We start from the raw sequence: 18,389 nt of genomic DNA, 5'->3' as shown, positions 1-18,389 counted from the left end.
AAGGATATTGTTATGGTATTTGTCTTTGAAAAGATATATTTATATTAAGAGGAAGGTTATATCTTGTTATTTTTATTGGGGCATTTGTACACATAACTCCACATCGATATAGATGTTGTTCACTTTGGGCTTATACTCTCATAATTTTGTTATTGGTCATTATTCAAAACACCTTTAACCAATAGAGTATGTATGTTTTATAGGCCCTTATTTTTCTTCTTGTTCTAACAATGTGGTACTTTGTTTGTATTCAAATAGAATTGAGTTGTGTGAATTGGAAATATGGTTCAAGCAATCCATATTAAACTCCTTCATCAAGTCGACAAATTATTTTTTCAAATTTAAAATAAATTATATTCACCTTCTAAGGTTGACACAAATAGTCTAAGATCAGGTCAAAGTTTGCATTTCTCATGATCCAGATTTGATATCTCTTGCAACTATTAAAATTCAACTTTGGTGGACATATGTACTCAAGGAGATCTCTTAATGTCAAAGATGAAATTCTTCTTGTAGGTCTTTGTTTATTCTCAATTCAGTTCTAGATCAAATTGGATATTACTAAACTTTAGCTAACCTCTAAATAAATAATAATACTTAATTTGCATATCTCCGGTATGTCATTGACTTTTTATCCGATAGTTTTGGGGTTTCATCCTCTATCTATCATTTTTATTCATAATAATAATAATAATAAAAATAAAATTATATTAGATTATATACTAGATTGAACTATTTTTTTTACGGTGATAAACATAATAAAATATTTATTGAACTATTTTTGTGGTTCTATATATTTATTTCTAAAGGAAATTTGAGAGAAAACATTATTAAAATGTATAATATGAATTTAGAGATAAAAATATCCAATAAAAAAAATAAAAAACCAAAGGATAAAAGTGTTCAATAAAAAAGTGGAAATCAAAATAGTAATTACTAAAGTTTATCTCTTTATAATAGATATGGTTAATTCAGATCGATTATTATTGTACCGTCTCGGCGAATAGCCGACTAGATGACCAGACATTGAGCCTCTTTGCCTTACAGGCTCGAGGCTGGAAGGCAAGTGTAGCGTCTCGGTAAATAGCCGACCAGATGACCAGGTACTAAGCCTCTCTGCCTTATAGGCCCGAGGCTGGAAGGCAAGTGTAGCGTCTCGGTCATAATCCGACACGACCTTACTCTTGGCGGTATGGCGATCGCAACCCACTACTCAGCTTTAATCCGAGTCCTTCCCCTAAGAGAGAGGATACTCGGTCTGAACCCAATTACGGGCATGTCCAGCACCATCCCCTCCAGAGGGGAGCTCGGTACATTACCGACCGAACCTCTCGTTTGGGGGCCTAGTCGGTTGAAGACCGACTAGGCTGGGTTCATTCGGTAAATAGCCGACCTGTTTGCTCAACCAGGGGTACTCGGCCAGAATCCGACTTACCCCTCCCATGTAAATGCTGTTCCAATATCAAGAATAAAATCCCAACCTATACGATAAAATATTCCCCAAATATTTACGGTTAGGAAAATCCCTTGATCCTCGGGGCCCAAGTAGCCCATGAACGACGCACCATAAAACCCTAAACCTTAGAGTTGAGAAGGCAGATTACACTTTTGAATGCTCTGGCTTCGCGGCTTGATCTAGGAAAAAACCCTAGCGCATCCAGTGGCCGGAACATTTTGGCGCCCACCGTGGGGCTACGGTGAAACTTTTCCTTACGCCCCAAGAAACACAAAAACCTACGCCCTATCATGGCGAGAGGCGGCAGCAACAACAACAATTCACAACCCCCCACCATGGAAGAGATGATGGCCATGATCAACGGCCTACGAGAGGAGAATGCGCGTTCCAGGGAGAGAGAAGAAGCCATTCAACGTGAGAATGAGGAGATCAGGAGGAGGGCAGATGAGATGCAGGCCAGAATAACGGCTAATACCAGGACTTTGGAGGAGGATGTCATGCTGGAGGTCCCTAGAGATTTTCGACCATTCTCGGAAGCCATAGAGGCTGAGATCATCCCCAGGGATCATCGGATCCCTCAGGTCGAAGCTTTTGATGGGACGCAGGATCCCAGTCAACATTTGACAGATTTCCGGGCCCAAATGTTGATATGTGGGGGAAGCATGGAAGTTCGTTGTAAACTGTTCATGGGCACCCTTAAAAAGGCTGCACTTGATTGGTTTAGCGGCTTACCAGATCGATCGATCACCGATTTTGACGTGTTCAGCCGAATGTTCATGGCACAGTTCGCCGCCAACAAAAAGAAGCCGCCGATCACGTCGGATCTGTTTGATCTTAAGCAGCAGCGGGAAGAGTCATTGAAGGATTTCCTGCAAAGATTCAACGAGGTTGCTTTGAGGATAGCGTCTCTGGATGAGAAGATGGCCGTTATCGCATTCCAAAAGGGACTGAGGTCGGGAGCCTTCGACATTGCGCTGGAAAGGGCTAGTTGTCAGACGATGTCGGAGGTGCGAGCTTTCACGCTGAGTCACATTAAGACGGAGGAGGGGCAAATCAACAAGAGAGCGGCAGAAAATCGAGAAGCGGGGAATAACAACAAGGAAGGAAACAAGCATCTCCGGCCACGGTCGGATTGGAATAAGCGACACGATCGCTACAATCATAAGGAGGTTAACTACAGGAAGGCTGATTATGCCGCCAGGCCAAGGGCCGATTTGACGCGTCACAATGAAGAAGAAAAATTCACCCCACTTAATGTCCCCAGACGCCACGTATTGCATGATGTGAGCAGCGCATCGCTTTTTGAATTTCCCGCGCCGACTGACAGACAGTTGGGACCTCTCAAATCCGAGTGGTGCGAGTTTCACCGAACCCACGGACATGCGACGGAGAGTTGTTTCGTCTTGGGTAGGCAGATTGAACGCCTTATTAAGGAGGGTCGCTTGAAGAAGTTTATTGCCGGAAAGCAGGGTGAGGGCTCATCCGACAGACGGCGAAGGCCGGGGAATGAAGACGCCAGGGGAGGAAGGCGAGAAGTGAGATCACCCCTAAGGGATCCCCCACAGAAAGTTACGGAAGCTCACCAGCAGGCCGTTCATGGAGACTTCAACACAGTCGCAGGTGGATTTGCTGGAGGAGGGCCGACTTCGGCGGCTCGGAAGAGATACTCTCGGTCGGTTTTGTCTGTGGCCGATTGGGCGAGGCCTTCTCGGCCTCCCATCACTTTTTCAGATGCCGACTTTGAGGGGGTATCCCCCCATGAGGATGACCCTATAGTTGTCTCGGCAATCGTCATGGGGTACAATGTAAAACGAGTATTGGTGGACCAAGGCAGTTCGGCAGACATCATGTTCTGGGAAGCTTTTGTCGGGATGAAGATTCCGGCCGATCGTCTCATGCCGTACGCAGGTACGTTAGTTGGTTTTGCAGGCGATCAGGTGACAGCCAGGGGATATGCCGACTTGGAGACAACATTTGGCCAGGGAGACGACATGAAAACTGTCACTGTCCGATACCTAGTAGTAAACGCTCAATCATCCTACAGCATACTAGTCGGAAGACCAACACTAAATAAGCTGGGAGCGGTCGTCTCCACTCCTCACTTGAAGCTGAAGTACCCTTTACCCAGCGGAAGGGTAGGTGTTGTCTGCGTGGACCAAGACGTAGCGAGGAAATGCTACGAGGACAGTTTGAGGGCGAGGCGACATCTATACGTGACACAGGTTGATCGGGGTGTTCAGTCGATCGAGTTGGATCCGAGAGTGAATCATTTTGATACCAGACCAGCCCCAGCGGAGGATGTAAAGGAGGTTACCCTGACCGAGGGAAAAATTGTCAAGATTGGTGTATCCTTAAACAAGGAAGACGAGGAAGGTCTAATCACAGTGCTAAAGAGCAACATATCGGCCTTCGCATGGAGTGCCGGAGATATGCCGGGTATTGATCCTGATTTCTTATGTCACCACCTCATGGTCGACCCCAAGGCGAAACCTGTAATTCAGAAAAGGCGAAAGTTTGGAGAAGACAAAAGGAAGGCTATAGTGGAGGAGACAAGGAAATTGCTGGCAGCTGGCCACATTCGGGAAATTCAATACCCGACGTGGCTGGCGAACGTAGTAATGGTACGAAAAAGTAATGGAAGTTGGAGGATGTGCACAGATTTCACTGACCTGAACAAAGCTTGTCCGAAAGACTCATATCCACTCCCCAACATAGACTGCCTCGTCGACGGTGCTTCGGGATACGAGTTGTTAAGTTTCATGGACGCCTATTCCGGTTACAACCAGATCCGGATGCATCCAGCAGATGAGGACAAAACGGCCTTCATAGCCGATCAGGCTACTTGTTGCTACAGGGTCATGCCTTTCGGTTTGAAGAACGCGGGAGCAACGTATCAGCGGCTCATGGACAAAGTCCTGGCAAAGCAGCTAGGGAGGAATGTCGAGGCATACGTGGATGATATGGTGGTAAAGTCGGACAGCTTCTCTCGGCATTCCGCCGACTTGCAGGAATGCTTCGACACTTTGGCGCGTTATCAACTCAAATTGAATCCTGCGAAGTGCTCCTTCGGTGTCCAAGCAGGAAAGTTCCTCGGTTTCCTACTGACTCATCGTGGTATTGAAGCGAATCCCGAGAAGTGTTCCGCGATCATCAATATGAGAAGCCCGGCGACAGTAAAAGAGGTCCAGCAACTAACTGGAAGGATGGCTTCCCTCTCTCGGTTCCTCTCCAAGGTAGCGGATAAATCGTTGCCTTTGTTCCAGTGCTTGAGGAAAAACGACCGTTTTGCGTGGACAGAGGAATGTGAGAAGGCGTTCGGCGAGCTCAAACAGTCTCTCACCTCGCCACCAATACTCTCCAAACCGCAAGCCAATCTCCCTTTACTGATGTATTTGTCGGCCTCCGATAGCGCCATCAGTGCAGTCTTAGTACAAGAAAGAGGTAATTCTCAAATGCCTATTTATTTTGTTAGCAGGGTGCTGCAAGGTGCGGAGATTCGTTACCAAAAAATCGAGAAGTTAGCCCTGGCGATACTGGTTACGGCACGCAAGTTGAGACATTACTTCCAGAGCTACGAGGTGGTAGTCAGAACAGATCACCCGATTAGGCAAATACTGCAAAAACCTGACTTGGCAGGAAGGATGATGAAGTGGTCGGTGGAGTTGTTGGAGCACTCCATCAAGTATGAACCGAGAGGCGCAATCAAAGCTCAGGCGCTGGCCGACTTCGTAATGGAATTAACCTCACCAGTGGGGGAGGTTCGAACTGAAGACACGCAGTGGATCCTATCAGTAGATGGAGCTTCGAACCTTGGAGGAAGTGGAGCAGGGATTGTTTTGGAAGGACCGGGAGGAATTTTGTTGGAACAGTCTTTGCGATTTGAGTTCCGGGCAAGTAATAACCAGGCCGAGTATGAAGCATTGTTGGCCGGTATGACACTCGCAAAGAAAATGGGGGCGACAAGCTTATCAGCACGAAGCGATTCTCAATTAATCACGGGACAGGTAGCCGGTACTTTCCAAGCAAAGGACCCTCAACTGGCCAAGTACTTGGAGAAGGTTAAGCACCTTTCGGAAAACTTCCAAAAATTCACACTTAATCATGTACCAAGAGAGCAAAATTCTAGGGCCGACCTGCTCTCCAAGCTCGCAAGCACAAAGAAACCAGGAGCTACTCGGTCAGTCATCCAGGAAACGCTGTCGCAACCAAGTATAAACGAGGTGCGAGGAAATGTCCTATTCATCCAGGAAGAGCTAAATTCCTGGATGGCGCCATACATTGAATATTTGACTCGGGGGGAGTTACCGAAAGACAAGAGGGAGGCATCGTTGGTGCAAAGGGAGTCAGCCAGGTTCGTAGTCATCAATGAAAGGCTGTATCGAAGAGGTTTTAGCTCTCCTCTCCTGAGATGTTTGACTATGCCACAAGCGCAGAGAGTGATGGACGAGATACATAGTGGAATGTGCGGTAGCCATATTGGTGGCCGAGCTTTGGTCTACAAGGTTGCCCGTGCAGGTTACTTCTGGCCGTCTTTGAGGAACGACTGCGTCAATTGGGTCCAGAAATGTGATGGATGCCAACGACACGCTACCCTGCACCATTCTCCAGCTGAGCGACTACATTCGATCTTGTCTCCTTGGCCTTTTCACAAATGGGGAATCGATATTCTCGGTCCATTTCCGATCTCTGTGCGGCAGCTGAAATTTTTGATAGTAGCAGTAGACTACTTTAGCAAGTGGATCGAAGCGGAGCCGGTGGCAACCATCTCGGCAGAAAAGGTCAGAACGTTTCTTTGGAAGAATGTGGTCTGCAGATATGGAGTCCCTCAAATGCTTGTATCCGATAATGGGACACAATTTGCAAGCACGAGAGTCCGAGACTTTTGCAAAGGAGTCGGCATCCGAATGGCATTCACGTCCGTTGAACATCCACAGGCTAACGGCCAGGCCGAGTCGGCAAACAAGGTAATTCTATCGGGTTTGAGGAAGCGTGTGCAAGAATCAGGTGCTTCATGGGTGGAAGAACTTCCTCGAGTGCTGTGGTCATACCACACGACTGTTCATTCAACGACCCAAGATACTCCTTTCAATCTGGTATACGGAACAGACGCCATGATCCCGATTGAAATTGCAGAACCGTCAGTACGCGCTACAGCTTTTTCCGAAGAAGAATCCGACCAGGGAAGACGAATTGATTTAGACTTGATTGCAGAAACAAGAGAAAGAGCTAGAATAAATCAAGTAGCGGCTCAGAGAAGGGCAACCTTCAAGTACAACACAAAGGTAAACCCAAGAAATTTTATTGTAGGCGACCTGGTTCTGAAACGCGCTCAAATAACTCAGATAAAAAACAAGCTGTCACCCAAATGGGTCGGGCCCTACAAAATTGACGATGTGGTCGGAAAAGGAGCTTACCGATTGAGGACCTTGGATGGAGGGCTAATACCGAGGACGTGGAATGCTGCAAATTTGCGTTTTTACTATAGCTAATCTCAAACATTTGTACTAGGTGCACTCTTTTCCTAACTCAGTATTTTGTCCCCGTAAAAATGAGAGGGGTTTTCGCTGAGAAGGTTTTTAACGAGGCACCACTTATTCAATTTTTAATAAATGGCATTTCAAGTTGTTTGTTTTCACGGTTTATAACATGTGTCATTTTCAAGGATTTGAAGAACTCGTGATTGATCGGTTGGATTCCGACTGGGCGAGTATAGAACTCGTGATTGATCGGACGAATGCCGACGGGGCGAGTATAAAACAATTTGAAGAACTCGTGATTGATCGGTTGGATTCCGACTGGGCGAGTATAGAACTCGTGATTGATCGGATGAATGCCGACGGGGCGAGTATAAAACAATTTGAAGAACTCGTGATTGATCGGTTGGATTTCGACTGGGCGAGTATAGAACTCGTGATTGATCGGATGAATGCCGACGGGGCGAGCATAAACAATCTGAAGAACTCGTGATTGATCGGTTGGATTCCGACTGGACGAGGATAGAACTCGTGATTGATCGGATGAATGCCGGCGGGGCGAGTATAAACAACTCGTTTGAAAAACTCGGAATCTCACATTGGATTCTGGCCGTTTACCTTGACGAATTCGGGATTCAGACGATTAGGTAGAGAAAGTCCACCATTTAACTTAAAAAATTTCCGGTAAACTGGTGGGAAAATCCATTTTTAAATTGGGAAATGATACCGAGAAGATACTCGGTGAATGACCGACTAGCTACGGTGGAAACACATCGCGTTTTAACTTTTGACCATCTCCAAACTCGGCATTTAGACGAGTACTTTCATTGGTTTCAACTTGAACGAATATCAGTTCCTTCTACTCGCCAGTTTGGCGAGTACATTCATTAGTTTCACTCGGGAAAATTATTAGTAATTCCTACCCGGGATTTGGATGGGTAGATCCGTGGACATCCAGATTTAACTTATTAAAATTCTGTCTCTAGCCTGGTCGGTATTTAGACGACTAGGTAATTTCAAAATTGATTCAAACTTAGATGATTTTTTTTTTTGAGTCGTCTTCTCGGTATTTAGACGACTAGGTGGTTTTATATTTGCCCTAGTCGGTATTAAGACGACTAGGTAGACTCAAAATTGATTTAAACTTAGCTGATTTTTAGGAGTTGTTTGCTCGGTATTTGAACGATTAAATTTGTTGGTTTCCAATTTAACTTAGAAAAAATATTTGCATTTTTCCTAGTCGATTTTTTGGCGATTAGACGGAAATTCCATTTTTAACTTAGAAAAAATTTGCATTTTTCCCTAGTCGGTTTTTTGGCGATTAGACGGAAATTCCATTTTTAACTTAGAAAAAATATTTGCATTTTTCCTAGTCGATTTTTTGGCGATTAGCCGGAAATTCCATTTTTAACTTAGAAAAAATATTCGCATTTTTTCCTAGTCGGCTTTTTGGCGATTAGACGGAATTTCCATTTTTAACTTAGAAAAAATATTTGCATTTTTTCCTAGTCGGCTTTTTGGCGATTAGACGGAAATTCCATTTTTAACTTAGAAAAAATATTTGCATTTTTTCCTAGTCGGCTTTTTGGCGATTAGACGGAATTTCCATTTTTAACTTAGAAAAAATATTCGCATTTTTTCCTAGTCGGCTTTTTGGCGATTAGACGGAAATTCCATTTTTAACTTAGAAAAAATATTCGCATTTTTTCCTAGTCGGCTTTTTGGCGATTAGACGGAAATTCCATTTTTAACTTAGAAAAAATATTCGCATTTTTTCCTAGTCGGCTTTTTGGCGATTAGACAGAATTTCCATTTTTAACTTAGAAAAAATATTCGCATTTTTTCCTAGTCGGCTTTTTGGCGATTAGACGGAAATTCCATTTTTAACTTAGAAAAAATATTTGCATTTTTTCCTAGTCGGCTTTTTGGCGAATAGCCGACTAGATGACCAGACACTGAGCCTCTTTGCCTTACAGGCTCGAGGCTGGAAGGCAAGTGTAGCGTCTCGGTAAATAGCCGACCAGATGACCAGGTACTAAGCCTCTTTGCCTTATAGGCTCGAGGCTGGAAGGCAAGTGTACCGTCTCGGTAATAATCCGACACGACCTTACTCTTGGCGGTATGGCGATCGCAACCCACTACTCAGCTTTAATCCGAGTCCTTCCCCTAAGAGAGAGGATACTCGGTCTGAACCCAATTACGGGCATGTCCAGCACCATCCCCTCTAGAGGGGAGCTCGGTACATTACCGACCGAACCTCTCGTTTGGGGGCCTAGTCGGTCGAAGATCGACTAGGCTGGGTTCATTCGGTAAATAGCCGACCTGTTTGCTCAACCAGGGGTACTCGGCCAGAATCCGACTTACCCCTCCCATGTAAATGCTGTTCCAATATCAAGAATAAAATCCCAACCTATACGATAAAATATTCCTCAAATATTTACGGTTAGGAAAATCCCTTGATCCTCGGGGCCCAAGTAGCCCATGAACGACGCACCATAAAACCCTAAACCTTAGAGTTGAGAAGGCAGATTACACTTTTGAATGCTCTGGCTTTGCGGCTTGATCTAGGAAAAAACCCTAGCGCATCCAGTGGCCGGAACAATTATATATTTCAATTTGGTATTTTATCAAAATACTTTAGTTTAGTTTTTTTTATAAAAATAATTAAGCTGAGTTTCCAATCAATTTAGTTTAGTTCAATTGTTTTTTATTTATTTCTTGAACACTATGCAATGGACCCTTGAGTTGGGAAAAGAAACTACTGTCCCGACACCCGGCTGCTGGTGATATTAAAATGAAAATTATTTTTTAAAAAACAGAAAGTGGAAATTAATGATGAACACGTCACTCATTCGTGTTATATTATTTTTGTTGAATTATATATTTTGTTTTACTTTCATATAGGACTTTTGGCCCTTTGAAAGAAAGGGACGTAATTCAGATACTAAGGACCAATTTTATGTTTATGATATTTATTAACTCATAGGAAACGTAAAGGGGACAAAACTATACACTTGCTGAACGTAAAGGCTTAGGAAACGACAACTTCTGAATTCTCAGTTCTGAGTCGTCAAGAAACATCAACTTCTGCAGTCTCAATCATCAAGAATGGTAGGTTGGTTCAAACTTCAAAGTCTATCATGGTTCCTGCTCTATCTTTTTCGATTCAATTCAAGTGTACCAGCCTTATATATATACCTTGATATTAAAAAAAAAATAAGATTTGTAATATAATGAGTTTAAATACATCATTAATAATTCCAAACGTGTAATTTAGTAATAGAAGTTGATTTACATTTAAGTAAGATTAGGAGTTTGAATTCTGTCTTGTGTATGCAGTCGCATAAGCTATTTTACTCTTTAACATAGCGAGGAGATTAGTTACTACTATCAGCAATAGATACTCCAGGAATGAATAAAAAAAATACTTTATCAAGTTTATGAGTTAATCTAATTAAAGAAAATTTGTTTAATATGATAATTTATTTTAAAATTTATTATTTTTTTTGTTAGTTAATTAAAATAGTTTATAATTTATAAGTTCTTAAATTTTTTTCTCCTTCTTTTTTATCATCATCATTGGTTTATTAAAAAGTTATTATTTTTAATTTAAAAATTATTTTTTTATATGTTATTCTTTTACTTTCATTATTAAATAATAACTATGTCAATTTATACCAACCAAATTACTTATTAACTAATTTTATCAAATATTTTTAATTCAATTTGGTAATTTTTCATTTTATAACTTATTAAATTTTAGTAAATTTATAAGTTTTCTGTTAATTTATATAAGTTTTCAATCGATTTATAAATTAATTTTACCAAATACATTATATATGTAACGGATTGACATGTATTTAAAAAAAAACAAATATTTTTAGTCAGACTTTTAACAATGTAAAATTAAATGATAATATATAAACTCACAAAGTTTATACAGAATATTTCAAAGTTAAACTATGTTAATCAATAAGTAAATGATTGAGTGATACTAAATTTAATTTCTTTATGTATAATATCAAATTTGAATATTTTATATGAAAAAAATATAATTAACAAGACAGACTTAATAAAATTATTCGGTTAAATTATTTAATAAAGATTAATTATCAAAGAAATTGATAAATAATTTTTTTCAAATACCATGGTTATTAAAAAAATAAAGAGAAAAAGCAAAAGTGTGATGATGATGTTATATATCCATAAATGTGAGGGTGGTTGTTGAAATGTGGGTTTGGTAATACTGACCCTTCTGATTCCCATGGACCATGTGTTGAACAAATGTTCCTGCCACATTGTTATCTTTTTATCTTAGCTTTCTTATTTTAAAAAAATGTATTTTCTTTCTGACAAATATTTTGTTAAAAAGTAACCTATTATTATATTTTAACATGATTTATCGTGGTCAATTTTTATTTCTCTTTTTATATGACTCAATATTATTAACAATTAGTTTTGAATCTTTTCAATAAACTTTTTCAAAAATTATTTTCTAAGCTCCTTAAATTTTAGATAACCTTGTTTTTAATTTTTAAAATTTAAAATTAATTTTTTAGTTCATGTAATTTTGAAAATAAAAATTGTTTGATTCCTCAAGATCATTTATAGCACTGATGATCACATATTAGATATATTTAATATGATATTTTTACTAAATCTATATATATATATATAAGATTTTAATATCTTGTATTTTTTTATGATAAATAAAAAATTAAATAATAATCAACTCTATTTATTATTTCAGAATCAATCATAATCATAAATTTTCATTTTATTTTTGTGAATTAAAATGACTTTTGTCGACTCAAGGACAAAAATTTGAAGTTCATAGCTCAATTTTTCCATTGATGAACATAATATTTATTTAACAATTAGAGTCTCGTCTTTTCAATTTGTTAGATAGAGATAAATATTTAGGATTATAATATTTTATATTTTCTCATGATGAATAAAAAACTTATCTCATTTTTACTTTTTAACATCAAGTTCAAACATAATTATAAAGGATTCATATACAATTTTAATCATATAGATTTATCATACAAATTTAACCATCCTTTTTCTAATTTAGGTTCATGAACAAACATTTGAGACTTGTATATCATATTTTTTTCAAATAATGAAAATTTCATTTCTCCAACTTCGGACACACAAATTTATAAAATTTTATATAACAAATTTAATAATAAATGATTTTTTTTACATATTCACTAATGATATTTAAATAAAAAATTTAGTTTTTTTTTAACATTATAGTGACTAAAAGTCTAAAAGTATTATCTTGAGAATTAAAAATAAATTTATCTTAATTTGTGTAAAAAAAATTAAATAAAAAACTTTTTATGTGATGCTTGAAAACATCATTTCATATATTAAACTCAGAATATATGTATATATATGTGTATAATATTAAAAAATGAGCTTATAAAAAAATTAATTAAAAAATGAATAAAGTTATAGAACCGAAAAACAAATCTTAGAATATTCATTTACAATACTTTGTCACTGCTAATAAATTCACTTGCATTAAAATCAATGAAGAGTAACACATTTTTTTTAATGTATAAAGGTGGAAATGATGATTTTTCTTTTCGTAAACAATAATGATTTTTTTACGTACAATGTCTATAATAAAGTTTGATCGTGTCAGTGAGAAATAATAAATACTTTACATAAATAATATAATAATAAAAAAGTATTGATCAAAAGACTTTGAAAAATACCCAAACTCTCTTGCCAGGCTGATAATCATACATTAAATGACATTTAAATACAAAACTTTAGCTAAATTATCCAAATCCACTACTGGTAGGCTATTGTAGTTAGAGTTGGTCCTCACATTTCATGTCATTTATTCAAAACAAAACAAAAAATTAGATTTTGCACCATCCAAACATTAGTTTCGTTTATGATAATTTCCTCTTTGATTATGGTGAAGAGATCCTTGAATGGCAACGATAACAAGCGCTAAGAGAGGAAAAAGATTGTCTTCAACACAACAAGTGTATTCAAGTTTGTTTACATCTCATGGCTCACCTACTTTGGTTTTGCAACAACCTTCTTCTTCTTCTCCATTTTTACCTTCATTGCGTGATAATGATGCGGTACAACTCTATATCATTGATGAATTATTATTTGAGGAGATATAAGATTATTTTACACATAATTCTACAATAATAAAATATAGTTTTATTTTATGATCATCACTCAAAAAATCTTTAATCATTAAAGTATATGTGTGTTTTATAAGTTATTATTTCTTTTCTTATTTTATCTATGCAAAACTTATTTATATTCAACAATCATGTAATCAATAATATAGTGCAACCATTGTTCACATCCCTCTATTTGTGATATTGTTTATTATAAATCTCATTATTTATTTAATCTTAAAAGTTAAGACTTAGATTGAATTCGATTCAAGTTTTAAATCAATTTGATTGCATATGGATTAAGAAATTGAAATGATTGAATATAGTTGGTATTTAAGATATGCGATGCATAGAGTAAAATTTAAAACAAATAGATATTTTAAATACATAACTTATATTTTAAATTTATGATAAATAATTTATATTGTAACACAAAATTATTTTTATTTAATGATAATTTATTAATAAATAATCATGATAAATAAAAATCAAATTAAATATAAAATTTAAATAATTTTTAAAAATCGTTTTGTCAAAAAAATTTCTAAATGCACAAAATAGTCATTTATATTTTATATATAAGGGTTGATGAATAGGACTTTTTTTAAAAAATTATATTCAATTTAATTAATAAATATCTTAAATAAAAAGACAAAAATGGAAGAAATACAAAATTTTTATTTATAAAATTAAAATATTTGATTTTAAAGTAAAATTATTACTAATAAGTTGTTAAATTTAAACGGATAATATTGACATAAGTAATAATAATTTGTATTTCTTAATCAAATTATTTATTATTCAAATTTTAATTTTAGGTATAAAATAAATTATATTTAAAGAAAAATACTCATCATGCATATATTTATGTCTCTAATAGAGATTAGTCATTATTTTGAACAATAAACATTACATATAAATATCATGATTATTAAGAAACAAAAATTGTTAAATTTGAATAAAGTTGAACTTTTCTCTTTTTAAAAAAACACAAAATTAAGAAGACAAAATCTACAAATACTTCATATTTATATAATTATCTACACCACTAATAAATGGATTAACCTATTTGATTTCAAAGTATCTCTCTACCATTGTTGAATAAATACATGTAATCAAAAGTTTATTATTAGTCACTTTTTTTTTACTATTATTTACACGATGTCATAAAATAATGAATAATATGTAACTTTTTCGAACTAAACATTACTTTAACATAAATAAAAATCCAACATGTATCAGATAAAATTTGGGTATCTCTGAACAGAATAATAGGCCTGAGAAGTGAGAGGCAATAATCGAAGGTGTTTGGTTTAATTAAAAAAAGTCCATTTGAGTTGGTTGTTTGGATTTATCCGAAAATGAAAATTGTTTCTCCCACATGCCACCAACCCCAAATACATCATAATCACATTATTTCCAACAACAACAACAACAAAAAATTTAATATTGTAACCTTTCTCTCTCCAAAGTCCACACTGTAGCAGTCTTCTGTGGGCGACAATCTCAACAAGCACTCCCTACAAAACCAACTTCCACAGACCACAATGGACCCATCACTCTCACTCTCTCCCAACCATGCCTTCCTCTCTCTCCCTCTCCCAGCCTGCCCTCCTCCGCCCCGCCGCCCTCCCCTCCTCCGACCGCCCCTCGCTCCGCCTCCCCCTCGCCCTCCGCCATGCCGCCACCCCTCTCTCCCTCGCCCTCCGCCGCCGCCCCGCCTCCGTGCGCGCCTCCGTCTCCGTGAGGACAGTCGAGAAGGCCCCCGCGGAGGCCGCGCTGGTGGAGAAGTCGGTGAACACGATCCGGTTCCTGGCTGTGGACGCCGTGGAGAAGGCCAACTCCGGCCACCCCGGCCTCCCCATGGGGTGCGCGCCGATGGGGCACGTGCTCTACGACGAGGCCATGCGGTACAACCCTAAGAACCCTTTCTGGTTCAACCGCGATCGCTTCGTTCTCTCCGCTGGACACGGATGCATGCTCCAGTACGCGCTGCTCCACCTCGCCGGATACGACAGCGTCAAGGTACGGATTGGAAATGGACGTGGGGTTGCCTGGATCTGTTAAAGTTTGTTGCTTTCGGGGTTTTGCGTTTGTGGGTGGGTGGGGTGTAGCTTTGGTTTTGTGGGTTGGGTGATCACTTGCAGATCTAAGTACGCTAATTTGAAAAAAAAAAGTTTTTTTTTTAATTGGGTTGTGTTTGTTTATGAGTGCGTGATGTTGATCGATGACTGAATTTGTTGTGATGTGGGGGTGGGGGTGGGAGTGAATTTGATTTAAATTTAGGTTGACTGCACTACCAGGTAAAGGATTTTTGGTATTGTCATTCATTCAACCACAAATTGTTGTGTTGTATGAATTTACAGTAACTATGTTGAAAGACATGCTTAGAATAATTTCTGGTTGGTTAAAAGTGTAAGTTCTTTTAAATGGGTTTGTGATTGTTTTTCACTGCTTGGTGTTTTTGATACGTTTGTGAGAAGTTTGATGAGTTTGTGCAAACCTTGATCAAAGACTGAATTGAAGTTGTTGCTTTTTTTGGGGGCGTTGACTTTTTAGCAAGAGGATTTGAAGGAATTTCGCCAATGGGGGAGTAGAACTCCGGGACACCCTGAGAATTTCGAGACACCTGGAATCGAAGTCACAACAGGTTTGATATGAGTTAAGAGCTTGTGTACTAGAATAGTAATTCTTTTTCTTTTTGATGTTTAGTTATTCATCTATTATTGCAAATTTTGTAGGTCCTCTTGGTCAGGGTATTGCCAATGCTGTTGGTTTGGCCCTTGCGGAGAAGCACTTGGCTGCAAGATTTAACAAGCCTGATAACGAGATTATTGACCATTACACGTAAAATAGCCAAATCTTATGCAGCTTGCAAGGCTTTTATTTGTGTGATGTTTTGCTAATGGAGATTATTTTATGCAGATATGTTATATTGGGTGATGGTTGTCAAATGGAGGGAATTGCAAATGAAGCGTGCTCACTTGCTGGCCACTGGGGACTGGGGAAGCTGATAGCATTTTATGATGACAATCACATTTCAATTGATGGTAACACAGAGATTGCGTTCACTGAGAGTGTTGATAGTCGTTTTGAGGGACTTGGGTGGCATGTTATCTGGGTAAAGAATGGAAATAATGGCTATGATGATATTCGTGCTGCCATTAAGGAAGCAAAAGCTGTTAAAGACAGACCCACCCTGATCAAGGTTAGTTTATCAAGGCAACAATATACATAAGTTTCTGGCTTGTAAATTGTAATTATGACTATCATAATCTGTCATGCATTATAGGGATTCTTTTAAACTAGTGTTACAAACATGATTTCCTTTACTATAGAGTGCATTGTATTGTACTATCTCTTTTGAGAAGCTGGATATTATAGGTGTGAAATTGAAGTAGTAAATTATGGGCCCATTTGTTTATCAAGTGCTGCTGGTTAGTCTTTTGCTGATTTTATCCATTTCAGGTCACGACAACCATTGGTTATGGTTCTCCTAACAAGGCTAACTCCTACAGTGTGCATGGAAGTGCATTGGGTGCCAAAGAAGTTGATGCCACAAGACAGAATCTTGGATGGCCATATGAGCCTTTCCATGTGCCTGAGGATGTCAAAAAGTATGGATAATGGGTTTAGAGATTTATCTGTTTCCTGTGACACTGTTGAGGTTTATATGATACTGAATAAAAATTGCTTGCTGTCCCCAGGCATTGGAGTCGCCACATCCCTGAGGGTGCTGCACTTGAAGCTGAGTGGAATGCTAAGTTTGCTGAATATGAAAAGAAATACAAGGAAGAAGCTGCAGAATTGAAGTCTATTATCAATGGTGAATTGCCTGCCGGTTGGGAGAAAGCACTTCCGGTGAGTAATTCTAAACTCATGGGTTGTACTTTATTTGTACACGAATGTAACTTTTTAAGGCTTGGATTATGTACTATCCAATTTTGATCATAAATCTGATGTTCGTGAGCATTATGATTTAATAGCCTTCTATTTATTTTTCTTTTTTCACATATCAGTATAGTTGTATGGGCTTCAAAATGTTATTCCAAATAACAAAACCTAACATCCCATTTGATTTCAGACGTATACACCAGAGAGCCCAGCTGATGCCACCAGAAACCTGTCTCAGCAAAACCTCAACGCCCTTGCAAAGGTTCTTCCTGGTCTTCTTGGTGGTAGTGCTGATCTTGCTTCTTCCAACATGACCTTGCTAAAAATGTCTGGGGACTTCCAAAAGGATACTCCTTCAGAGCGCAATGTCAGATTTGGTGTCAGAGAACACGGTATGGGAGCGATCTGCAATGGCATTGCTCTTCACAGCCCTGGACTCATTCCATATTGCGCAACTTTCTTTGTTTTCACTGACTACATGAGGGGTGCCATACGGCTTTCGGCCCTATCCGAAGCTGGGGTAATTTATGTCATGACCCATGATTCAATAGGACTTGGAGAGGATGGGCCAACCCACCAGCCTGTAGAGCACCTGGCCAGCTTCCGGGCAATGCCAAATATTTTGATGCTTCGTCCTGCTGATGGCAATGAAACAGCTGGAGCATACAAAGTTGCTGTGGTCAACAGGAAGAGACCCTCCATCCTTGCCCTTTCCAGGCAAAAACTGCCCCAGCTTCCCGGAACTTCTATCGAAGGAGTTGAAAAGGGTGGTTACACCATTTCAGACAACTCAACAGGCAACAAGCCTGATGTCATTTTGATTGGAACCGGTTCCGAGTTGGAAATTGCTGCCAAAGCTGCTGATGACTTGAGAAAGGAAGGGAAGGCTGTTAGAGTTGTTTCCCTTGTTTCTTGGGAACTTTTTGATGAGCAATCAGAAGCCTACAAGGAGAGTGTTTTGCCTGCTGCTGTTTCAGCCAGAGTTAGCATTGAGGCAGGATCAACATTTGGGTGGGAGAAAATTGTTGGAGCCAAAGGAAAAGCAATAGGTATTGATCGATTTGGAGCTAGTGCTCCAGCAGGAAAAATATACAAAGAATTTGGTATCACTAAGGAAGCTGTTGTTGCTGCAGCAAAAGAGCTTATCTAGATGTTTTAGTTTCTGCTCATTTAGAACTTTTCATTTTTTTCTTCTGGTTTTGGTTGATATTTACAAAGAGTGGGGGTTGTTTCAAGAGCATTCCGTGGCTTGAATAAGTAAAGGTTAAATATCCTTTTATTGGGGTTCAAAGTGAAGAAAAAGCACAGATCAAAGATTTTGTGAACTTGTAATAACTATTTGACAATTGAGTTTTGCACTGCCACATGATTAAATTCAATTGCTAATACACTCATAGCATTTGTTCA

The 18,389-nt window shown here is 38.6% G+C and overlaps 2 protein-coding genes across 2 annotated transcripts; both read left to right on the top strand.

Moving 5' to 3' along the window:
- The first annotated feature begins 1,746 nt into the window (after positions 1-1,746).
- Positions 1,747-6,945, top strand: LOC145955994 (uncharacterized). Its single transcript, XM_083071549.1, has one exon. It carries the CDS (start codon positions 1,747-1,749, stop codon positions 6,943-6,945), a length of 5,199 nt encoding a protein of 1,732 aa, XP_082927675.1.
- Positions 6,946-14,633: 7,688 nt separating this feature from the next.
- LOC109795928 (Transketolase) lies at positions 14,634-18,389 on the top strand. The gene is made up of 7 exons (XM_020355499.3): positions 14,634-15,113; positions 15,648-15,738; positions 15,830-15,935; positions 16,014-16,296; positions 16,557-16,705; positions 16,796-16,949; positions 17,173-18,389. The coding sequence occupies exons 1-7, from the start codon at positions 14,667-14,669 to the stop codon at positions 18,130-18,132; spliced, it is 2,190 nt and encodes a 729-aa protein (XP_020211088.1). The 5' UTR covers positions 14,634-14,666; the 3' UTR covers positions 18,133-18,389.

The sequence above is a fragment of the Cajanus cajan genome, chromosome 3 (assembly GCF_000230855.2).
Source record: "Cajanus cajan strain Asha chromosome 3, NIPB_CcT2T_4, whole genome shotgun sequence".
Lineage (NCBI taxonomy): Eukaryota > Viridiplantae > Streptophyta > Magnoliopsida > Fabales > Fabaceae > Cajanus > Cajanus cajan.
The sequence above is the reverse complement of the archived record's forward strand: the minus strand, read 5'-3'. Positions and strand labels throughout refer to the sequence as shown.